Source organism: Cynocephalus volans, chromosome 9, assembly GCF_027409185.1.
Source record: "Cynocephalus volans isolate mCynVol1 chromosome 9, mCynVol1.pri, whole genome shotgun sequence".
NCBI lineage: Eukaryota > Metazoa > Chordata > Mammalia > Dermoptera > Cynocephalidae > Cynocephalus > Cynocephalus volans.
This window is the reverse complement of record NC_084468.1, coordinates 2,054,621-2,079,684: the sequence shown is the minus strand read 5'-3', so window position 1 is coordinate 2,079,684 and position 25,064 is coordinate 2,054,621. Positions and strand designations below refer to the sequence as shown.

The following is a 25,064-nucleotide window of genomic DNA, read 5'->3' as shown; positions in this document are numbered from 1 at the left end:
CATTTACAGCACCAGCTGGGACTTATCTCCCTCTGGCTGGCCCCCTTTCTGGGGGCAGCTTGATTCTCTTTCAAAGGACCCCAAGCGGGGAGAGGGAGGCAGAGGTCTCAGTGTAAAGGGCCTCAGCTTTTGAGGGTATGTCAGTTGATGCTTTGGAACAAACCACCCCAGAGCTCAACACTTTAAACAATAGGCATTTATTGTTGCTTGTGAATCTACAATTCAGCAGGGGAGGGGTTCTGGGACTGGCTGGCCCCGTGTTGGGGTCTGCAGTTGTAGAGTGGTCTAGGATGGCCTCTGGGACAACTGGTTTTCTTCCACATGGTGTCTCATCCCAGCAGGTCACCCTGGTCATGCTCCCATTGGGCCCCAATAGAATTCCAGGAAAATGAGTGGGAACTCCAGGGCCACTTTAGGCCCAGATTCCAAAATGGCACAGGGCCACTTCAGCTGCACCCTGTTGGCCAAAGAAAGTCACTAAGCCAGACCAGAATCAAGGGCTGGGGGAAAGAGACTCCACCTTTTGATGGGTGGTGTAAAGTCAGAAGGCAAGGGTGTGGATACAAGTAGAGATTTTCCTACCAATCTACCACACGACCCCTCCCCTCAGGCCACAGCTTTAGGAAATGGTCTCAGGCCTACTCCCACCCAGGTCTATATGGAGCAGAGGCTCCAGGTGCTCTCAAGCTGGCTCTGAGCAGCTGCTCAGTCTAGGAGAGTGGGACAGGGGAGGGGACCTTGTTGACTGCCAGCCAGCATTGCTGCCAATAGCACCTGAGTTTGTTGGTCAACATCTCCCCTCTGCTCCAGAGGCCAGCCTGAAAGGTGAAGGGTAATCCCCGCCCCTGCCACAGTGCGTGTTTCAGGTGCCCAAGCAGACTTTCTCCACTGCAGGGACTGACGCAGCATATGTTCAATTCAGGACAGAGACTGGAGAAGGTGTTCCACATTCTTGAGACTGGAACTGCTACCACCCTGGAGACAGAGCTCCTGGGTCAGGCACATTCTGAGGTCCACCCTACCTTTGGATTGCCAGTTATGGGAGCTAAGAAGTCCCCTTTGATACCCTCAGAGCTCCTGAGGGATTCTCTCTGTACCAGTTACTATCAACGTATTCCCTCAATACCAAATGAAATGGGTTTCAATCACACAACACAGGGTGTAAGAAATGTTATGTTTATTTCTTTAAATGAAATTTTTATCTGATTACAACTCTAATTGGAAAGGGAGATGGGAATTCCTCTCCTTACCACCCTGGGTTGTGAGAAAGCCCCTGGGTACTGATACGATTCAGAATATCGGGATAGGACTCTGATCCTTCAATCTGTTCCTGCCACTGCTGAGATGCCCACCTTCCTGGTGTGAATGTACCCTGAGGTCCAGCTTCCCCATCTGAGGGGTCCTCTCCTCTGCAGGCCCAAGAAGGAGATGGTGGGGGGTCTCTCTCCTGAACATCTAACCATCTGGCAGTTTCCAGTCCCTCCCTTACTGCTCCCCATCCCATGGACTTGGGGGTACTCTCTCCCTGGGAGCAGCATAATGATGCTTTGTCCGTGAGGCTGCGCGTTCACCAGCACACATTCACTCGGCAAGCCTGTCCTCAAGGCCAGCCTTCTTTAGCATTCCGACCAGCAGAATAAATCCATCCTGGTCCCTGCCGTGGGTATGCTCATGTCCCCAGAGGCCCCAACCATGTTGGATCTGGGCTCCTTAGGTGACGCTGGAGAAAATGGAGGAGGGATAGTGCTATAAAGTCACCCGGGCTTAGCTTAGGGTCCCAGCTCCCTGGGCAGGTTACCTCACCTCTTTGGGCATCGGGGAAATCATCCGCGGAATGAGGGCGAGCTTCAATCCCTAAGTCCCCGGGATCATCGTGAGGATTACACGAGACAAGGCCCGAGATGTCCACAGCTGGCACAGTCCACAGCTGGCGCTCAAGGATCCTGGCCACTTCCGCGACCAAAGGCACACACTCAGTCGCGAACCCAGTCTCGGGGGTTCCCCAGGCGACGCCGTCCGGCTCCGGGCAGAGGGTGGGGATTCCAGGTCTCCAGGTGCGGAGGGGGTTCTGCGAGCTCTGAAGAGGGGGCGCCGGGCCACAGGGAACGGCTAGGCTCTGGGCCGGGGCGGCCAGAGTCAGCCTGTAACTATGCAGGGCGCCAGTTAAATTCGAATTCCAGATAAAGAGAGGGTACTTTTTAGCCTAACTCGGTCCTGCGCAACGACTGGGCGTCCCGCCTTCTACCTGGCAACGCTGCCCTGGGCAGGTGGGGTCTGGGGAGGGGTGGGGCGGGGGGCAGGGGTGCGGAGGCGAGAGGCCGGGGGGCGGGGGTGGGCACGGCCGCTCGCTTTACTGGGGGTGGGGGTTCAGGCGGCCTCCAGGCGGCGCGCGGGCCCGCGGGCGGAGCCTCGCTGCAGCCTCCGCAGCCTGCGCTCGCGGCTCTGCTCCAGCTTCAGCCAGTGCTGCGCCTCCAGCTGCGCCTGCGGGACCGCGGGGACGTCGGCGCGGGCGGAACCGCGCCCCACGGCGTCCCGGCCCCGCACCCGCCCGCCCGGCCCCGCGCCCCACGGCGTCCCGGCCCCGCACCCGCCCGCCCGGCACCGCGCCCCACGGCGTCCCGGCCCCGCACCCGCCCGGCCCTTCCCTCTCGGGCTCACCCGCGGCGTGGGGCGCGCGGCCCGCGGCGCCGATCCCCGCAGCAGGGCCCCCTGCCGGCGGCGCTCGGCCGCCCTGTCCTCGATCCGGCGCCGCAGCTCGAGCACGCGCTCGTCCCGGGAGGGCGCCGGCGGGGCCGCCGCGCCGACCTTCTCCTCCCACCTGGCGGGCGACCGCGCGGGCTTAGGAGCGGCTGCGGCGCGGTCGCAGAGGTTGGCGGGAAGGGCTTAGGTGCAGAGTGCTCCCGGCCGGGACCCCATGCCTGCAGGTACACCTGGGGTAAAAGCGTGAGAGCCGCCTTTTCTCTCACTGCCCCCTGCGCGCTGGCCTGATGCGGTGGGCGGGGGACACCGTGCAGCCTTTTCCTCATGTAGGCCACCTCTCTTTCCAATTACACGTACTGTTCCCCAACGACTTCCAAGTGAGTGCACCTCACAGCATCGGGGCATTTGCACACGCCCTTCCCTGTCTCCATCGCTCTTGCCTGACTGTCCCGGTCGCCCACCTGGTGCATTAGTGCTGTGGCGTCTGGTTGCACGCGAGGGGGCTCCAGGAACTTTGTTAGCCAGAGTTGGGCCCGGGGGGGCATCCTAACCAGACTGCATTTGGGGTCTGCCAGGCTGAGGCCAGCAGCTGGGAAGTGGTGAGGTCTCCTGGGTGTGCGCCACCCAGGGGACCAGCTGGGTGGCCAGCCAGCCCTCCCTGAGCAGCTCCTCTGAACTGCAACCAGAGCAGCGGTCACTAAGAGGACCAGTAGTGACCAATTTTCTCCCATAGGCAATGAATTAGTCCTTCCTTTCACCCAGTCATGCCACCTCGCCCCAGTCCCTTTCTCTGGAGCCCTGTGTGCCAGACCCTAAACGAGGCTCTGCCGCAAAAGTTATGTATGCCATCTGTCCTGGGGCAGCTGTGCCTCTCTGAGGGGAGTGGGGCGCCTACCCGTGCCTGATTGGGCTGCCACAGGACAGTCACATGAGGCTAGGAAAAATCACCACAGTGTCCGCAAGACAAACGAAAAGGTGCACGTGTTATATGTGACCCTCATGTGTGTGATCCTGTGACCAGGATCTATCCTGGTTTAAATAGGAAAAAAAGTTAAGGTAAACAATCTTTAAAAAGTTTTACAGGGCCGGCCTGTGGCTCACCCGGGAGAGTGTGGTGCTGATAACACAAAGGCCCCGGGTTTGGATCCCATGTAGGGATGGCCGGTTGGCTCACTGGGTGAGCGTGGTGCTGACAAAACCAAGTCAAGGGTTAAGATCCTCTTACCATTCATCTTAAAAAAAAAAAAAAAAGTTTTACAAACAGTCTTGGGATGCTTGGAGAAAGTGAATACAGATGGATATTTAGATGATGTTGACAATTTTTGTTAAATTTTCTAGTTGTGTCATGGTGCTGTGGTTAGAAAGAACAATCTTTTTTTAGAAGATACATGCTAAAGGGCCGAGCCCGTGGCGCACTCAGGAGAGTGCAGCACTGGGAGCGCAGCAACGCTCCCGCTGCGGGTTCGGATCCTATATAGGAATGGCCGGTGCACTCACTGGCTGAGTGCCGGTCACGAAAAAGACAAAAATAAAAAAGAAAAAGAAAAATTAAAAAATAAAAGAAAAAAGAAGATACATGCTAAAGCAATGTGTCTGATGCCTGCAACTATTTCCAAGTGGCCCTGCAGACGTAGCTAGACAGGTAGATGATGCACATGTGGTCGTACTCACTACCTAGGTGCAACATGGCCGCATCTAGGTCATGATATCTAAGCACTTGCTGCACAGTTTTTTCACTATTTCTGTATGAATGAAAATAACCTAATAAAACAGTAGAGGTGGGGGAGTTATTGCGCTGAAACTGCCTGGCCAGGTGGGTTTTTGCAAGGAGACCCACCCAGGAGGGTGTGAAGGCAGGCTTGCTGCTCCTTGCCCACCTGAAGGCACCCTCCCTGGGCCTCCAGTACTGACCTCAAGGTGGCGGATCTGCCCATGGCTGCGCGGCACAGTGAGATCTGCTCCACTGCGTTCTGCAGCTCCTGGCTCTTGGCGCGCCTGCCACGGATGATTTGATCCCGCTTTTCCTCCTGCTCACGCTGTTGGGTCTCTTTGAACAGGGCCAGCCGCTCACGCAACTCCACAATGGACATCTCCCCTTCCAGTCCATACCCGGGTATCTGCAGGGTGGTGAGGGAGGCCCAAGCTGGGAGCTGTGCTGGGCCCGGGTGGAGAGCATGGACAACCTTCCCATCGCCAGGAGCCAGCCTCCCCTCTGCTGCCAAGCTGCCTGTGTAACGTGCGGGGCCCCGCTCTGCAGCCCTACACCAAATCGGGCTAGCTGCACATCTCAGCTTGGTGCCCCACAGGCCCCTCCACTGTGGTAGGTCTCAAGTGGAGCTTACCACTGCCTCCTCAGACAAGATCCTGGGACCTGGGGCCAGGCCAGGCCCTGCAGCCAGCTCCCATGGCCCTCCCAGGCCTGCCCCCCTCACCAGCCGCCAGCTCAGCTCTTCACCATGCTTTCTCACACAGGCCTCCAGGAGGCCCTGCTCCTAGCCTGCTGCTCTGTCCAGCCTTGGGCCGTTGTACACCTTTGCTCTTCCTACACTGCCCTGGACCTCCTTCAGCAAGCAGCTCTCAAGCAGTCTCCTCCATGAATCCTACCTTGCCCATCCCCAGAGGCCCTGGCTCACTGTCCCCAGGGATTATAGAGGTCCAGCTCGGTATCTGTCTCTCCTGCAGGACTGTTAATTCTTGGAGCCGGACCCAGGCCTGCAGCACAGTGGGTGCTGAGTCCAAAGCTGGTGATGAGTGGCCAGGTGGATTTCAGGTGGGACAAGACCCATCTTTGGCCGTGGTGGGGATTCTGGACATGGCCTCCCATGGCAGTGCCAGCACGGTAATGCACAAGGGGGCTCCCCTAGGGCGTGGCCTCTGGAGGCTGCGTCCTTACCTGAGTCAGGTCCACAAGCTTGCCCTTGCGCGTGGGCTGTGTCTCCAGTGCACGTAGCTGGAAGATGAGCTTACAGCGCTGCCTCTGTTCCTCCTTGGCCTCCTCTGCGCTGCGCTGCAGCAGCTCCCGGCTCTCTTCTGTCACCTCCTGAACTTGGGGGCCAAGTGGAGCATTGAGGGTCCCCCTCCTCCTGGGAGTTCCTCGGTCAGGGCCTGCCCGACCCGGGCTCTGCTTCTCGGGCTCTCCCTCCGGGGCATGTGGCCCTCACTGACCACAGCAACTCACTCGGAGCAGGGTGCTAGCCCAGGACCCAAGCGGCATGACCCCGTGGTACCTGGCTCCCTGCTATACCTATCTGCTGTCGGCCCTTCATAAGCTTTGTTTGAGCCACCTTGACATTTTTCTGCGCCTCCAGCACCTGCTGCACCAGCTCCTTCATGGACCTCTCCTCCTGGAGCCGCCTCTCAGCTCGCTGAAACATCAGCTGGGCCGTCTGCTCAGACAGCCCACCACCATGGTTAGAGCCGGGGTCCGTGTGGCCCTCCCTCCCCAGCCCCATCCAGCCCCAGCCCAGGGAGTGGACCCAGCCCCTGACCCTGAGTCACGGTGGAACCCAGGTCTAAGCTCAGCAGCTCCTGGTGGCCCCCCCAGCTCATGTCCTCCTCTCTTCCTCCCAGTGTGGACCTGGGGGTGAATTTCTGTAATTTTAAGCCACCCAGTTTGTGGCACTTTGTTGTGGCAGCCCTAGAAACCTAATACACAAGGCAGCGTAGGATGCTCGCAGCAGACGGAACGGGGTGGGGACTCTGCACTATCTTTGTAGCTTTCCTGTAAATCTTAGAACTGCCCTAAAATAAAAAAGTTTACTTAAAAAATTACTTTTGAAACTATGTAATAAGTCGGACAAATGCTTTTGTGGAAATATGAGGTTAAAAAAAAAGTGGACTACCAAAATATATGGGGAGTTTTATCTCAAGTAAGTAAACAACGAGCAAAGAAAGAAAGAAAGGTGCTGAACCTGGGGCATGGTCTGTCTGCTGGCCCTTCACCCCAAGCTGAGTCCCAGGGCTCCCCAGCTTGGCCACACTGTTGGGCACAGGGTGGCAAAGGACTGGGGGCCATGGCACAGCAACAGCTAGGAGTCTCATGTTGGCAATGAGGAAAAGTAGACGGGAGACCAGGCAGCATCTCTTAGCTCTTTGTAAATGCAAGCGGAATCGGCAGGGGTCAGGGGTGCCCAGGTCCATAGTAAATGCACCAGCTTGGGAGTAAGACACACAGGGCTTTAAGTTCTGCCTCCATCCACCCTGACCAGCTAAGTGACCTTGGACAAATCATGGGCCTCCTGGGTTTCAGTGTCTTTGCTGGGAAAATGAAGATGGCCACACCCAACTCCTTGGGGGGCCCCAGGTGCAGGGCCCAGCATGGGGTGAGTGCTCAGACACCCGCATCAGCGCAGCGTCAGGCGTCCGTGGAGAGAGGGGATGTGTGCGGAAGAGGAAAGGGAACAGGTGCACGGCGTGCATGGCAGGGGCGGGGGATAGGCACAGGTGTTCAGTGCCAGCTGGCCAGGCCCGCAGCGAGGTTAGGGCCGCCAGGGCGGTGAGCGGCGGAGCCGGCTCAGGCGCCTGACTCTGTCTACTCTGACGTAAACCTCAGACCCCTGGTCCTGCCTGGTGTCACTCAGGCCAGAGGCAGCCTACTGCACCCTTGGGCCCTTCAGTTCCAACAGGACTTCCTGCAGACCTCGTCCCTCCTGCGACAGCCCACCACTGGCACCCAGCAAGAGCTGTCAGTGACCTGCATGGAGATGCACACCTTCAGAATTAAAATTGAACACAGAACACACTGAACAGTGTTTATGCGACCAGAGCCAACCGGAAAAACGCTGCAAGTGCCGCCCAGCTGAACAGCCCGACTGCATACTTTGGTAAAATGTACTTGAAGAATGGTCACCCATGACAGCCAGGGTGTGAAATCCACTCACCCAGTGGATTTCGGGTTAATACTGGTACAGTTATTCTGCATGAATCTCACTGTGACGATGGACTAAAAAACAAGTAATTATGTGATGCTTTATTAACTTAATTTACTATATCTAATTATTTCTATGGTTCAGCAAATTATTTTTAAAGGGGGATAAAATTATTTGTAAAGAAAATATATTCAAGTTGTTTAAGAATATTAGAGCTAACTTAAAGTATCAACGATTTTAAAATATGTCCTTTTCAGCCGCATTGCTAGAGTACCTTAATACAGGTCACCATGGAGAAAAACAGAAAAGCACTCAGACATGGAACTCAGTATCCATAATTAGAGGGCTCTATGATGAGGCATAGAGGCTCCCTGGAGAATAACTGAGTCTGTGTTTTAAGCAGAGAAAATTCAGGGGGCTGCTGTGGATTGAATGTCCCCCCAAATTCACTGAAGCTTAAGTTGTGTCCCCCACAGTTCCAGGAATTGGAAACTTGGCCCCCACTGTGACTGTTGGGAGGGTGGGAAGTCGTATTATGGTAATAGGAAGGTGGAGCCTTGAAGAGGTGATTAGACTGCAGGACTGCGCTGTAGTGAATGCATTAATAATGGTGGCCAGGAGCGTGGTTCTAAGGGCTTCCAAAGGAGAGCACATGAGAGTCTCTCTCTGCTCTGCCATTTTCTGCCATGTGAGACCCCTGCATTGCTGTAAAGCCACCACCAAAGAAGACCCCCACCAGATGTGTTCTCTGGACTCTGGACTTTCCCAGCCTCCAAAACTGTAAACAATAAATTTCATTTTCTTGTAAATCACCCAGTTCCAGGTATTGTGTTATAAGCAGCAGAAACAGACTAATACCCGGCCCAAAACATCCTGCCTTTCAGAAGAAAAGATGCTTCCAAAGGCTCTAGGGCAGTGCAGAAAAGTCAAAGGAGGCTGCAGTGGTGGAACCTCAAGCAGAATGAAAAGTTAGAGTCAACGAGAACTCCTGACAGCTGTAAAAGCCATCCATCCCGCGTGAACCACACCAGCAAAGTTACAATTCTTTTCTCTTCAAATATTTAGTGCCATCTAATCTGGCTAAGTTATTAAGAATAAACATCAGTCATGCAGATGCTTGGACCTCAACAGTCTTAGGCCTGGAAGAGAAGCCTGCGGGCATATAAAAGCTGACCCAGTCAGTGATCTACCAACAGTACCCAGATTTGGCTGGGCCACCAAACCCTCATGTGACACTCTCTTCCCACAATGGTACTGGGTGGCCCAGGATGCCTTTGGCTCCTACCTGGCCTCACTCACAAGATTCTCCCGTGTCAGGAGGGACTGTGTGAGATCACGACAAGGCATGGAGAGGGTGTGAGAGCTCCCTGTCCCTCGATCAGGAAAATGCAGTAGCCTGTGTGGGCTGCAGAGGCCTGCCCACCCTAGAAAGCACACATGATAAGCCCCTACCCCTGACTTAGCATCCAGATGGCACATCTTTGACTTCATGTCATTGGGCAGGTGTGGGCTGACGTAGGGATGCACCAGAGAAGCCAGCTGCGGTGACCATTTTCAGGAGCAGGCTGGCTGTGGAGGTAGGAGGTGGAGGTGGCAGCAGAGACAACGTGGCTTGTCACCACAGTCCCCCAACCTGTCCCCCTAGATGGTCCCTTGGGCAGGCCTGTTTCTATTTCTATCGTTTCAGTCACAAGAACAGCTTCATTTCAGAAATATTGAAAGAACATATGGAGTAGAAGACAGGAGGTCTAAACTGCTTCCAGTCTGCACTTCCTGGCCTCGGGGAGCCTGCGTGGGCCTCCTTCCTTCTCTGCACCTTCTTCCTGGCTTGAGTTGTTCTTTCTGTTCTTAGGGGCAGCTGTGAGGAGAGGTCACTGGAAGAGAGGCTCAGGCTTGCTGCCTGGTTCAGCTGTCACCTGGTGGGGGCACCATGTAGGGTAACAATGACAGCAACTGTGTTGGGGTCATCTAATTACCGTCCCTCTGCCCAGCAAGAGGGACTACAGTGTCAACTCTATAAGCCTGGCTTCCAGCATTCACCCCTTGGATAGGGTTTTTGCACCTCCAGACACCTCTTGTAAGGCAACTTCAGGAGGTTTCCTCCAGGGTCCTAGTCTGGTTTCTGGTCAAGGAAAGTGCCCGGCCACTCCAGTACAACCCACCTCCATGCTGCACCAGACAGGTAGTCCTCCCACCACCTCTCACCTCTAGACCTTTCCAGGTGAGTCAAATACCAAACCCTATGACTTTCAAACTCCAGGGAGACCACATGGGATTGATTCCAGGCATGCAAGAATGGGTCAACATTAAAAAATTATTAATATAATTCATCATATTAATAGAGTTAGGAGGAAAAATAATATTATCTACACAGACACTAAAAAAGCTTTCATTAAAATTCAACACCTCACTTCTGGTCAAGATGGTGGAATAGACAGTCCCCAGCGTCACTCTCTCCCACAAGTCAACCAATTCACAGCTATAAAAAAGCAACAACAGCCAAGCTGGGGATGCTAGAGCTCAGGGGAAGGGGAGGAGAGACCTATGGAGTGCATGAGGGTGGGAAAAGCCACAATGACAGAAAGAAAAAACCCCTCTGACCATTTTGAATCCCAGTCACTTCCAGGCTGGAGCTGCTGAGCACATGGAGCAGGAGCCAGCAAAAACCGCAGCTGTGCCCTTCAGATGAACTTGCTTGGAGGCAGCAGGGAGAAGGGGGCCTTGGTGGCCCCCAGGCCAGCAATACCACTAATAGGGTTCCTGTGGACCCACATAGGACTGAGGAGCCATAACAACTGAAAAAGAAGGAGCCACTCAGAGGCCAGTGAGTCATCGCAAGGGACCAGAGCATGGCCCATCCCATGGGAAGTGTTTGGAGCATGGGCAGTGGAGGAGACAGGCCCACTGGGGGAACACTGGGGCACAACAAGGACAGCTGATCTGCCCCCCAATCAGCGTGGGACCACTCAGAGGAGACTGGTCAGGAATATAGAATTGTGTGAGGTGCAGTTTGATGAAAAGATTCAGGCCCAGACCAGAGTTTCTCCATAACCCAGGGGTACCAGATCTCACTAGAACCGGAATTACCTATGAAGTCAACCATTAAAACCTGAGCTGCACAAAAAGCCTCCCCTGGGAATCAGCAGCAAAGCAGCAATTTAGCTCAACCACAGAGCTCAAGACTGGTCCTCACAGGAAGTTCTCCCATTTTAGAAGTAAGCAAAGAACAACAAACTAGTCCCAGTGCAGAATTTAAGTACTGGGAACAGCAAATAATCCAACACAGAACTGAAAGAAAGAACAAATACCTACAACCAGAGACAAAGTTCGATATTAATTAGTAAAGGTCTCATTTCACCAAAGAACTCCTGTAACACCTAGAAGGAGTGGAAGTCCCCTGGGTTACCAAACCAGAAAGGGAGGGGGGCCAGGGACCTCAGCCATGCCCCCCAACATCCACAACCAGTCCTGAGGGGGGGCCCAAGGGCCTCAGCTACACCCCCCCACACACCTACAGCCAACCCAGCGATGACCACTGAGCCACTGCAGGAAGCTTCCCGGTCTCTCCCAAGCTGGGGCAGTGGGGTGATCAGGTCCTCAGTCACACCCCCATTTTAGACTGTTTGTGTTGCTATAACAGAATACCTGAGACTGGATAATTTATAAGGAAAAGAGGTTTATTTGGCTTATGATTCTGGGACAGCTGCATCTGACACGGGCCTCAGGCTGCTTCTACTCATGGTAGAAAGGGGCAGGCTGCCGGCGGGTACAAGCAGATCACATGGCGAGAGGAAGCAAGAGAGAGAGAGGAGGTGCCAGGGTCTTTTTAAGCAACGAGCTCTCACAGGAACTAACAGAGCGAGAACTCACTCATTAATCCCCACTCTCCCAGGGAGAGCATTAATCCATCCATGAGGGATCCGCCCCCATGACTCAGTCAGTTTCCAACACTGCCACACTGGGGGTCAAATTTCCACATGAGTTTTGGGGGGGCAATACATCCAATCTCCACCAAGCCCCCCAACATGAGCAATCAGCCCAGTGATGACCACCAAGCCATAGCAAGAAGGGCCCCGAGTTCCTGAGCAGGGGAGGTGGTAGGCGAGGGCTTTTGCCACACCCCCCTGACATCTGCACCCAGCCGGGCAATGACTAAGCCACCACTGGAAGCCCCACGATGTCCCCTGTGGGAATGTGGGGGGTGCCACAGGCCTCAATCCCACCCCCTCCTTCCTCCTTCCTCCATCCCATTTCCTTCCCCTCTCCCTTCTCTCCCTCCCTCCCAACTGCTCCGCAACAACATCACAGAATGTAAAAAATAATATTAATAAAATAAAATAAAATAAAAAATAAAAAATAAAAGAAATGACCAAAAAAAAAAAAAAAATCAACACCTAAGACTTTTGCTTCTGGGAAGATGGAGTAGAGGTGCTTTCCTATTCCTTCCATTAGGTACAACTATAGAAACCCTGGATGTTATACATAAAATAAACATGAGAAGACTCTGAAAGGCAGAAAGAAGACGGCAGGCTGGGTAGGGGCCATGGGCCCTGAGTTCTCTGGGTTTTCTCATTGTCTCATACAGCCTAGACTGGGTTCTGGAAACAGTCAACCCAGAAATGCCAAAAAGCACACCCACAAAAAATTTTTAAAAGCCCAACAAAAGCCTGCTGTCTAGCCAAAGGAACAGGAACAAGGCAGCCCACAAAAACAGAAAAATTTTAGAGCGTAGCCATTCTTCTGCACGCAGACTTCACAGAAACACCGTGGCCCCAGCCCCATTCACATCCATGAAGGCCGAGCGGGGGGCCGAGACGTCTGCCCTCACCAGGCTGTGATGAGGTTCATCAGCCCCCGGCTCGGGTGGTGTCAGAGAAGCCTGAGCGGGACCTGACCCCTGGGGGTCGGTGGAGACTGCCTGGACACTTGGACATCCATCCCCACCCAGTGGTAACAGGTGTCTGTCCTCCACCTCCCCAGCAGGGTGGTGTCAGAGGAGGCCCAGTGGAAAGTCAGGAGGTTCACCATCATCAGAGGTCTTGGGAGGCCACTGGGGAGCAGCTAGAAGGCTCTCTTACTCCCCAGTCAGAGAGGAATCAGGGGAGATCTAGCCAGAGTCCTCACCCCAGCAGTGACGAGGGGCTCCCACCTCAGGAGTCACAGAGGCCACCTGGGGAACCTGGGCTGCCACACCCACCTGGCAGCAACACAGCAGTGTCCCCCTGCCCAACTGCCCTGCCAGAAGGAGTCAGAAGGAGCCAGCTAAAACAGAGGCTTTAAATTTGATCCAGTGTCTCAGATTATAATGCCCCAAATGTCCAGGTTCCAATCAAAAATCACTCATCAAAAGCCAGGAGGATCTCAAACTGAATGAAAAAAGACAATCAATAGATGCCAATGCTGAGACGACGGAGATGTTAGGTGTAACAAAGATTTGAAAGAAGCCGCTGCAAAAATGCTTCAACAAGCAATCGTGGATACACTTGAGACAAATCTAAGACATAGAATTCCAGCAAAGAAGTAGAAGACAGACAGAAAAACCAAATGGAAATTTTACATTTACTTATTTATTTTTGCCAGCTGGCCAGTCCAGGGATCTGAACCTTCGACCTTGGTGTTGTAATACCGTGTTCTAACCAACTGAGCTAACCAGTTGATGGAGTTTGGATGTGTTGTCCCCTTCAAAACTCATGTGCAAATCTGATCCCAATGAGGCCGTGCAGGAAGCTGTTTGAGTCATGGGGGCAGATGCCTCATGAAGGATGAATGCTCTCTCTAGGGGAGGGGGACCTGAGTGAGATCTGCTCTATTAGTTCCCACGAGAGCTGGTTGTTTAATAGACCCGGGCACCTCTCCCCCTCTCTCTTGCTTCCTCTCTCTTGCTTCCTCTCGCCATATGATCTGCTTGTACCCCCAGCTGCCTGCCGCTTTCTGCCATGAGTAGAAGCAGCCTGAGGCCCGTGCCAGATGCAGCTGTCCCAGAATCGTAAGCCAAATAAACCTCTGTTCTTTATACGTTACCCAGTCTCAGGTATTCTGTTATAACAACACAAAATGGACTAATACACCAGCCAGCCCTCCAAATGGAAATTTTATAAACGGAAAACACAATACATTAAATACAAAATGGATGAGTTCAGTAGCAGAGTGGAGAGGACAGAGCGAAAAAATCAGTGAACTTTAAGACAAACAATAGAAATCATCCAACCTGAAAAACAGAGAGAAAATAGACTGAAAAAACCGAACAGAGCTTCAGGGACCTGTGGGACCATAACAAAAGATCTAAAATTCATGTCATCAGAGTCTCAGAGAGAAAAAACAGGGCAGTCATGGCTGAAACTTCTCAAATTTGCCAAAGACATAAACCTGTGTGTTCAATAAGCTGAATGAACCTCAGACAAATAAACCCAAGGAAATCCACACCAAGAGACATCATAATTAATCTTGTGAAAACTAAAAGCAAAGAAAAACTGTTGAAAGCAGTCGGGGAAAATGACATCTTACTTATAGGAAAAAAAAAAAAACTATCAGAATGACAGTGGATTTCTTTCTTTCTTTTTTTTTTTTTTTTGACCAGTAAGGGGATCGCAACCCTCGGCACAGTGTGGTCTGTCCATCCCTATATAGGATCTGAACCTGTGGTCTGTCCATCCCTATATAGGATCTGAACCCGCGGCCTCGGCACTACCAGCGCTGCACTCTCCCGAGTGAGCCACAGGGCTTGCCCAAATGACAGTGGATTTCTCATCAGAAACCATGGAGGCCAGACAGAAGTTGCACAGTATTTTCCAGCTGCTAAAGAAAAGAACTGTCAACTGATAATCCTATACCCAGCCATAATAACCTTCGGGAAAGAAAGTAAAATAAAGGTAATCTTAGATGAATAAAAACTAAGAATCTACTGATTCTTAGCAGACCTACTGGAAAATAATGGCTAAAAGAAGTTCTTTAAACAGAAAGAACATGATAAGAGAAGAAATCTTGTAACACCAGGAAGGAAGAAAGTACATGGTAAACAAAAATATAAGTAAATACAATAGACTTCCTTTATTTTGAGTCTTCCAAATGATGTTTGGTGGCTAAAGGCAAAATTATAACATTGATGTATACATATAGAGAGGAAATACTCAAGACAATTGTACTATAAAATGGATAGGGTAAAGGGACATGAAGGGAGGTAGTTTCTACACTTCACATGCACTGGTAGATGACACCACTGGTAGACTGTGATACATTATGTATATATAACGTAATACCTAGAGCAACAACTAAAAAAACTACATAAGAGATATACTGTATCTATGTAAACACTACAGATAAGTCAAAATGGAATTCTAAAGAAAGACTGGAGTAACCTGCAAGCAAGAAAAAGAAACCAGAGAAACAAAAAATATAGCAAACAAACAAAAAAATGGCAGGCTTAAGTCCTAACCATAATAATTACATTAAATGTAACTGATCTATGTACAGTAATTAATGGAGATTTGCAGAGTATATTAAAAAATATGATCTAACTATATGCTGTCTACAAGAAATATGATATATCTAATGATATAGATGGTTGAAAGTGAAAGAATAGGAAATATGTATCACACAAACATTAACCAAAGGAAAGCAGGACTAGCTATATTAATATCAGATAAAGTAGATTCAGAGCAAAGAAATTTACCAGAGACATATATAATAATAAAAGGGTCGACTACCAAGAAGACATAGTGATCCTAAATGCACCAAACAACAGAGACACAAAATATGTAAAGCAAGAACTAATAGAACAGAAAAGAGAAATAGACAATTTTACAGTTATAGTTGGAGACTTTAACGCTCTTCTCTCAACAATTGATAGAGCAATTAGACAGAAAGTTAGCAAAGATATAGAAGAACTCAACAACACTAACAACCAGCAGGAGCTAACTGATATTTGTAGAACACCCAATTATGGCAGAATACATTCATTTGAGTGCTCACAGAACACACATGAAGACTGACAACATCCTGGGACAAATAAAACACCTCAACAAATTTTTTTTGTTATTATTTATTTGGTGATTACAGTATGAAAGACTCTCTACAAATTTAAAAGAACCAAAATCAGAATGTGTTCTCCAGGCACAATGGAATCAAACTAGAAATCAATAACAGAAAAATAACAGAAAAACCTCCAAATGCTTGGAAATCAAGCAATATACTTCTAAATAATTCACAGGTCAATGAAGAAATCTCAAGGGAAATGAAGGAAAAACATTCAATTGAATAAAAATTAAATACAACACATCAAAATTTGTGGGACACCACTAAAGAAGTTAACAAGAGGCAACATATAGCACTAAATGCTTACAATAGAAAAGCAGAAAAATCTCAAGTCAATAAGCTAAGCTCTCATCTTGAGAACCTAGAAAAAGAAAAGCAAAATAAACTCAAAGTAGCATATCCAGGCCAGCAAGAAAGCAAGACCAATGCACAGGGGGTCCTAGGAGATGGGGCCATGGGCCTTAGCCCCACCCCTGCTGCTGTACATCCAGGCCAGCAATGGAACCGGCCAATGCCCAGGTTCCTGAGATGGTGGCCAGGCCAGCCCTGACCCCTCTCACATCCAGATCCTGTAATGTGCTTAGTAACCATGGGTGTTTCTTTGGGGTGTGTGACTTATCTGCTCATGTCCTTCACCAAATTTCTGCTTAGATTTTTCTAATTCATTTTTAAGAGTTCTTTTTGCAATAAGGATGTTAATCTCTGTGTGTTAAAAAAAAAAAAAAAAAAGAAAAAAGAGTAGAATAATGGTTACCAGAGGCTGGGAGGGCTGGGGGTGGGAGGGAAGATTAGGGGTGAACTAATGGGGACAAAACTATGCTAAGTGAATCACTGTGCAGGATATGCATGTACTGAAACAGTACACTGTACCGCACAAAAATAAATATAAATAAAATTGAATTTAAAAAAACCTCAAAACAAGCAGACAGAAATAAATACAAAGAGCAGAAATCAATGAAATTAAAAACAGCAAAACAATAGAGAAAATCAATGAAACGAAAAGCTGGTTCTTTAAAATGATAAATAAAATTAAGAAATCTCTAACAGAATTACAGAAAAAAAGTGAAAAGACACAAATTGCTAATATCAGAAATGAAACAGGTTATGTCACTACAGACACTACAGACATAAAAAGGATGGTCATAGGGGCTGACTGGTTATCTCACCTGGGACAGTGAGGTGCTGATAACACCAAGGTCAAGGGTTCAGATCCCCTTACCAGCCAGCCATCAAAAAATTAAAAAATAAATATAAAAAAAAAAGAAAGCCCATAATAGAGTATTACAGAGAAGCTTACATACATAAATTTGACAAATTTATAAAATGGACCAACTCCTCAAAATATATAAACTATCACAACTCACTCAATATAAAATAGATTATTTGAATAGTCCTATAACTATTAAGGAAATTGAATTTATAATTTTAAAACTTCCAAAGAAGAAATATCCAGGCCTAGATGGTTTCACTAGAGAATTATACCAAAAATGGAAAGAATTAATATCAAATCTATACAATCTCTTCCAGAAAATAGAAGAGGAGAGAATACTTCCAAATTCATTTTGGAAGTGAATAAAGCTAGTATTACCCTGATATCAAAATCAGACAAAGAAAGAATAAAAAAGAAAACTGCAGACCAACATCCCTTATGAAACCAGATGCAAAAAAAAAAAAGGTAAAAAAATAAAAATATTAGTGAATAGAATTCAGCAATATGTAAAAAAAAGTACACACCATAACTATGTGGGGTCTATTCTAAGGATGCAAAGCTGCTTCAATATTTGAAAACCAGTCAGTGTAATTCACCATATTAATGATCTAAAGAAGAAAAACCACAGGATCATACCAACTGATGCAGAAAAACATTTAAGAAAATTCAGCAGTCTTTCTGATTAAAAACTCTCAGAAAAATAGAAATGGAGGGGAATTTTATCAACTTGATAAAGAACACATCTACAAGAAACCCATAATCCAACACTATACTTACTAGTGAAAGACTGCACAGATCAGAAAGAAAGAAAGAAAACTGCTCTCATTTGCAGATGATATCATTGTCTATGTAGAAAATCCCAAGGAATCCACAACAAACTCCTAGAAAATTAATGAGAGTCCAGGCAGTTCACAGGAGACAAGAGCCACACCCAAAAATCAATTGCATGTTTTTATACTAGCAATGAGTACATGAACATCAAAATTAAAAATACAATACTATTTACAGTTGCTCAAAAAAAAAAAAAAGAATTAGGTACAAATCTAATAAAACATGCACAGGACTTGAATACTGAAAACTAGACAACAGAGATGAAAAATTTAAAAATTTAATTAAACGGAGAAACGGGTTGCATTCATGGATCAGAAGTCTCAACTGGAAGGCCATTTGAAAAAGATAAAAGTAGATCCAGATCTCACACCCTGCACAAGAATAAACGTAGAGGTCCAGATGGAAAAGATGAAACCATGTAAGTACTAGAAGAAAACATGGGTGAATTCCTCTATAACCTGATGTGAGAAAAACCTTTCTCACTATTCAAAATCCAAACACATTTCCACTGAGCGTTTGTGTGATTCAAAAAAAAAGCAAACAAAATGGAAGAAAAGATTGATAAGTTTGATGACATAAAAAAGATTTGCATGGCAAAACACACCATAACCAAAGCCCCATGACAAATTGGTAGGAAACATCTGCAACAATATATCATAGATAAAAGATTATTTTCCATAATATATAACAAACTTAAAAACAACAACAACAATGACAACACAAGGAATCAGTGGAGGGGATTTGAGAGATGTTCGTCAAAGGACACAAAATTTCAGCTAGAGATCCATTGTAGAACACTGTGCCTATAGTTAAGAGCAAGGTATTGTATGCTTGCAAATTGCTAAGAGTAGATTTTAAGTGTTCTCACCAGGAATGCATGATATGCAAGATAATTCACATGTTAATTAGCTTGATTTAGTCATTCCATCATGCACACAGATTTTTAAAACATCATGTTGTGTATCATATTTACAGTGCTTATTTATCAACCTAAATAAATAAACCACCACCAAAAAAATCAGGGAAAAGAATGAAGGTCAAAAGCTCAGTAGAAAATGGACAAGAGACATGGACAGTTCACACAAAATGACATTGAAATGGCTTAAATACATAAAAATATGCTCAAATTCACACATAAGAAACGAAATGCAAATCGGAACCATACCAAGTACTCTTTCTCACACGTGAGATGGGGAAGAATTCGTGAATTCAGTACAGTACCCTCTGCAGGCGGCGTGGGAGGCTACTCGGCCACATTTGATAACACCACATGTCCCAGACAGCAGCAACTACCCCCACATACCCCGTGAGTCTTTCACTTAATCCCTCCTCTAGAAGTTGACCCTGAAGAGCCACCTCCACGCGGACGAGAAACTTGCATGACACTGCGCATTGCAGGTAAAGCAAGACACGACTTCTCACGTAAGAAACACGGGAGGTAGAGAATGGACAAGGTACTTCATAAAATTCATGGAGAAATGGAATTACAGATAATACCAACCTTTCCACGAGCTTTATGAAGCACCTAAGTATCTATACCAGCTGGTTATTTGCTTAGAAACAGAGACAGGAAAGATGATGCAGAAATTAATGGAAATAAGGACCTATGAGGGTAGGTGGAAGTGGGTTGTCAGATGCAGGCTTATGCTTTTTTCTAAGTACTTTTTCATGTTGTTTGGGCTTCATATTTTTAAAGAAATAAACTAAAAAGGAAGGAGAAAGCAAACCCTAAAATTGAATATAGATACAAGTGAGTCTATCAAAAGAAGAAATTTGAGTGACCTGTAAGGCCCCTGACCGCAGGCTGTCAGTAGGATACATTTAAAGAGCAACAGCGGGGTCCCCAACTGTCCAGGCCTCTGGGAGGCCCATGGCAGGAACAGGCTTTGGGGGTCACGGGTACAGAGCACCCTGCAGGCAGCACGTCCTCAGAGGAGGAAGAGCCAGGACTGACACTGAGGAGCTTCTAAAATGGTAATGTGGGAATCCACAAACCCTCCTGCAGGAGAGGGCACCATACACAAACATGTCTGCCTTCTGGAAGTTTCTGCCAGAACCTCAGGGCTCCCTCAGGGCCACCCAGGGATCTGTGGGCCACCTGAGCCTGCGAGCGGGGGGTGGGCAGTCTGGAGCAGAAGTGCTGGCCCGACAGGCCCGCAGCCCTGCCGAGCCCTGCCTACTGAGGAGGGTCAGAGAAGCCAGAGCCACCCAATGGGTCTCGGGAGGAAAGGACCCGGGGCCAGCTCGAGAGCCTCGGCCACTTCCGCTGGCGTCACCTCCTGCTTCCCGTGGTCCGCCTTCTGCTTGTTCTCCTGCACGAGGTGCTGCCGGGCCAGGACGGCCTCCTCGTGGCTGAGCTTGCCCTGCAGCCGCCGGCACTCGCCTGCCGCCAGCTGCTCCTCCCGGTCCTTCGCCTGCATCTTCTTCTGCCACTTGAGGAACTCAGAGAAGTCCCCAGCCCCATCCACAAGCTTGTCAACCCTGGGGAGAGAGGGACAGAGATGCAGCTTGGGGCTCCTCCTGTGATTGGGGCCACCAGGAGGCCACAGGCTCCCCTAGCGGTAGTGGCGTCACAGCGTGGGCTGCTAGTCATCCGACACCCGGCACATGGCCGGCCCCCACCCCTATCCCCACCGTCCGCCCACCTGTCCCCATCCTGGGCATCCTCCCATCGGTCACATCATCTCACCCTTCCTTCCTCTACTCGTTGCCTACTTCCCCGTCCACCCATCAGCCCTGTGTCCACTGTCAGCCCTGCCTGTGCCCCATCCCTCCGTCTGTCTGTCCACCTGCCGTCCCTCTGTCCACCCGTCTGCACACCCACTCACGCATCTGTTCAGCCACTCAGCTCCCACCCACAGTCCAATTTGCAGACATGGAAAGACACAGCTACCCAGCGTGGGGTAAGCACAGGGGCTTCCAGCCCTGGCAGTCTAGGGGAGGGGCATCAGGAAGGGGCCCAAGGAGGAGCTGACCCCGAGGGAGGTTTGGCTGGGCCAGGTGTCTGCTCAGTCTCCTCTACCCCAGTCCGTCTCCTGCCCTGAGCTGGGATGGTCTTTGTAAGATGCAGCCATGCCCCTGACCCACCACCGCCCACTGCCCACCCCCAGACCACACCTGATCATGACCCGGAGCCCCCTCTCTGCTGAGCTGCCCAGCCACCAGGCTCCTTCTCAGGGGTCTTCCCTCCCAAGGGGGACACTGTGGAAGGTGGGAGGGGGGCAGAACGGGGCCTCAGTCTGCCTCCCCTCACCTCTGCAGCTCTTTTTCCACCTGCCGCTGGTATAAGGCCCCTTCTCTCAGGATGGCAGCAGTGTTCAGCTTGACCGGGACGTTGTCAGGCTGTGGGGCAGGGGAGGGGTGGGCTGTGGTGGGGGGTGAGGGGAGCAGCAAGTGCCCCTCCTGACCTCCTGCCCTTCACACTTGCCCCCTGCCCAGGCACTTCACTCTGCCTCGAGGGTGGGGCTGTCTTGGGGCCTCTGGGTCCCCCAGCTCCAGCCATCTGAGCCTTCAGGGGTAGAACAGGTAGGAGGGTGGGTGCCCAGGGAGAGGGGCCTGACCAGCCAGGAGCACCCCTCACCCTGTAGAAGGTCAGCTTCGGAGTCCTTTGGATTCGGGGCGGGAATCGAAGTCGTGGCTTCTTCTTGGAGTCCTGCAGGAGTCAGGGTGGAGACTTCAGCTCAGCACCTGTGCCCTCAGGTGCCCAAAAGTGCCCCTGGAGGCCCGGCCCACTCCCCTCCATCCTAACTCCAGCTGCCCATTCATGTGTTCCCACCCCCAGCCTCCAGGGCAGCATCTCTGTCCCCCAAAGCTCTCCCAAGCCTTGCTGTGGTGTTGAACCACCCAGGCAGGAGCAGGGAGGCTTCAGGGCCTGCGGGGCCTGGGGACAGCAGCTCCCAGTCAGGACAGCTTGGCCCCAGGGCTCAGCGTCTGCCTCCTCAGCCACCCCCCAGAGCTGGGCTGCTCCCTGAGTCTGTCTTCCCCCTGCTGCTCTGTTGACACAGCCTGGGGTGGGCACCACAAGTCACAGTGTGTGGGAGGAATTGGTACAAGCCCCCCGCAACAAGAACTCAACCATCACAACCCCCAGGCAAGCCACTGTGCGGGGTGCCCACTCCGCGGGCCCCAGCTGCTGGGGGAGGCCCGCCTCTGCCAGGTCCGCGGCTGCCCAGGTGGGCCGTGCTCCTGTGCGAGTGTCACCGGAGCACGGTCTTCCCTTGTCCTGCTCCTCTACTTTATTGGCAGACATGCCTTGGTTTTTCCTACAGAAGTATTAAATGCCCAGATGGGACATCTGGAAACACCGAGAGACAGCGACCGTAGCCGCTTTCTTGGCCGAGCTTCCTCCAGTGGTTTTGGACACGCGTCTACACCTGCCTGCTCAGGAGCACAAGCAGCAGCGCGGCTTCGTCTGCGAGGCTCGGGGACCTGTTCCAGGGTTACTGGGGACCCGCCTCCAGAGCCCGCGACTGGAAAAGGCTAAATGAGTGGCCTGTTGTGTCACCACTGAAATGCCTTGGGAGGAATTTTTTGTGACATGAGAAGATGCCATCACGAAGTCTGGTCTTGGGACACGGATGCTACCTGCACCGGTGGCTCCCCATGGGACCTGGGCATGGCACACCGCAGCTCCTCGGTGTTCGCCCTCAGCAGCCGCTCCTGCCACAACAACACAGCAGCTCCAGCGTCACCGGCCGCCACCCCATGTCCTCGGGTCCGTGGGAGGACAAGTGCGCCAACCAACTCCCCCCCTCCCCTCCCAGTTTTCTCTCCCTCCCCACCCCCCCTTCCCACACTCCCCATCGGGGTCTCTGGGGGGCAGGGCTGGCACCGCTCACCTCAGCCTTCCGGCGGTTGTGTCTCCTGACCATCTCCAGCTGCTGGTGCTCCCTGGGCAGCTGATAGGTGCTCGGAGGGACCTGGTGGTGGCCAGAGGAAGAGCCATGGTCAGCAGCTGCCATTTGGAGAGGGTCTAGAAACGCCAGGGCGGAGGCCGGCTGGATGTAGGTGAAGCAGAGGGTGATGCCAGGAAGCAAGAGGGTGGGTGGTGGCCTGCACTGGGGGAGCCGCAGGCTGCAATGGAAGCCACTGAGCACCACCTGGGACCTGCTGGGCCAGGGGTGGGCTGGGTGAGATGTGACCACCAGCACTGAGGGCACGTCATCGGCCTAGATGCGATGGCCAGGGTGGGAGAGGAGCAAGAAGAGGAGGAAACCAGGTCCCTGGATGTTGGAGGAACAGGCAGAGGGTGCCTGACTGGGCAGGGGAGGCTGAGAGAGTCACAGAGCCCAGAAAAGGGAGCTGCCAGTGAAGGGCATACTGCAGGGACCACGGTGGCCTGGGGCACGTCAGCTGGGCTCAGTCACAGGAGGCTCTCAGTAACCTGGTGGGAGCCATGTCCATGCAGGGGCAGGACAGACCCAGCACAGACACACCTGAACTCCAGACTCCTGTCTCCACCATTGAACTCCGTGCTTCTCCCATGCTCGTCTGACAGGCAAACTCCACTTGTCCAAACCTGAAACCCTCAACCCCCTCAAGCCTGCCCCTCCCCCAGCCTCACTGCCCTTAACTACTACTGTCCCTTCCCCCACTCATGCCAAGCTCTGGAGTCCCCCTCGGCACCTCCATCTCTCACAGCCACGTCCATCTCCAATCCTGCCCACCTGCTGCAAAAAGACCCCCCAAAGTGCCCCCACCCTTTCTCTGCAGTGGCAGCTGGAGGGACCCTGTCTCTCTGCCCCTGCGGTGGGCTCGTGGCTGGCCCGGTACCTCCCCTCTGCTCTCTGCACCCTCAATCCACTCCAGCCCCCCTGGCTGTCGTCAAACTCTCAGGGCAGGGAGGGCACTACCCCAGGGCCTCCGCGTGGGCTTTGCCCACTGCCTGGAACGCTCTTCCCTGAGACAACTCAGGGCTCACTTGCTCGCTTCTTCTGGCTCTTACTCCACGGCACTTCCCAGGAGGCCTCTGCTGGCCACGCTACACCAGAACCGTAACTACTCCAACACTTCTCTTCCCCGTGCCCTGCATTAGTTTCTCCTCAGCATTTATCACCAACTAACACTTCGTACGTTTTACTTACCTGTGTTGTGTCTGAGTCCCCTGCTGGAATGCATGCTCCATGAAGGAATAGAGCCTGGCACACACTAGGCATTCCGTAACTATTTGTTCAATGAATGAATGTGTGAATTGGAGTGGGCCCTCAGTGCTGGGCATGGGGCAGGGCAGGAAGGGTAGGGCTATAGTGCAGAGCAGGGCAGGGCAGGGTGGGGGCGGCACAGGGGCTGTGCCAGGTAGAGAGCGAGAGAGAGCTGCAGCTGGCAGGACGACCTGAGACAAACACACTGAGTCCTGAGGAGATGGAGTCAGAAATGCTGAAGATCCTGCAGATGGGGTACTTGTGGCATTGCTCAGCAACAAGGACCCTGATCCTCCATCCACCCATCCATCCATCCCAAATCCATCCATCCATCCATCATCCACACATCCATCCATCATCCACACATCCATCCATCATCTATCCATCCGACATCCATCTATCCAACATCCATCCTTCCATCCACCCATCCATCCATCATCCACACATTCAACATGCTTCCATCCTTCCATCCATCCATCCATCCAGTCATCCATCCATTCATCCATTTGTCCATCTATCTGATTATCCATCCATCCACCAATTTGTCCATCCATCCCATCGTCCACTTGTCCATATCCATCCATCTATCTGACCAACAAGTATTTACTGAGAGTTTGCTCTGAGCCAGGACTGTGCCAGGCACTGGGACTATGGGACAAATAAGATGGACGTCTGGTAGAAGAGACAGACAATGAACAGCCCACAAATTACTAAACAACTATAAACTCTAATCAATGCTACGAAGAAAAGGAGCTGGGGTCAATGAGAAGGAAGCTAAGTGAGGGGCTTGATACCGTTGAGGGGGTTATAAAAAGCCTCCTGGGAAGAGAAATTTTAATGACACCTGAAGGATGGTAGGAGTGGGGTGAGACCCTGGAACTCTGCACCATCCCCTGACCCTCCCGTACAGTCCTTGGTCCTGCTGGGGAACCAGATTGTCCTGGGAAGTTGAGTGCACTGCTGGCGCTTGAGATACAGCCCCTGACCAGTCAGGACACCGCCTCCCTGATGAGGCAGGCACGGGACCTCGGCTGGCCCAGTCAGACTTTTCCAAACAATTCTTGGCCCAAGATATCCTCTCATGCCCTGGACGGTGTAGAGTGTGGGCATGAGGCCTGGATTTTTTGCTACAATGAAGGAGGTTAGCCCAAATATGAAGGTGACCCACAGCGAAGACCAGGGTAGAGAGAGTCACAGAGAAGCAGAACTGAAACCCTGATCAAACCACGCCTGAAGCCTGTACAACTTCAGTCAGGAGAGTCCGCCAGTGCTCTCTTGCCTAAG

At 51.1% G+C, this 25,064-nt stretch overlaps 1 protein-coding gene across 1 annotated transcript in view; it reads right to left on the bottom strand.

Annotated features, from left to right (window-relative positions):
* Positions 1-2,367: 2,367 nt before the first annotated feature.
* Positions 2,368-25,064, bottom strand: part of CFAP99 (cilia and flagella associated protein 99) — a 47,018-nt gene continuing 24,321 nt past the window's right edge. The window contains exons 7-16 of the mRNA XM_063107233.1: positions 22,479-22,559; positions 22,225-22,299; positions 21,221-21,292; positions 20,894-20,982; positions 19,917-20,121; positions 5,945-6,086; positions 5,594-5,745; positions 4,612-4,817; positions 2,659-2,818; positions 2,368-2,481 (exon numbers count right to left, since the gene is read on the bottom strand). Coding sequence (XP_062963303.1) covers positions 2,368-2,481; positions 2,659-2,818; positions 4,612-4,817; positions 5,594-5,745; positions 5,945-6,086; positions 19,917-20,121; positions 20,894-20,982; positions 21,221-21,292; positions 22,225-22,299; positions 22,479-22,559 — 1,296 coding nt within the window. The remainder of the gene's footprint in view (positions 2,482-2,658; positions 2,819-4,611; positions 4,818-5,593; positions 5,746-5,944; positions 6,087-19,916; positions 20,122-20,893; positions 20,983-21,220; positions 21,293-22,224; positions 22,300-22,478; positions 22,560-25,064) is intronic.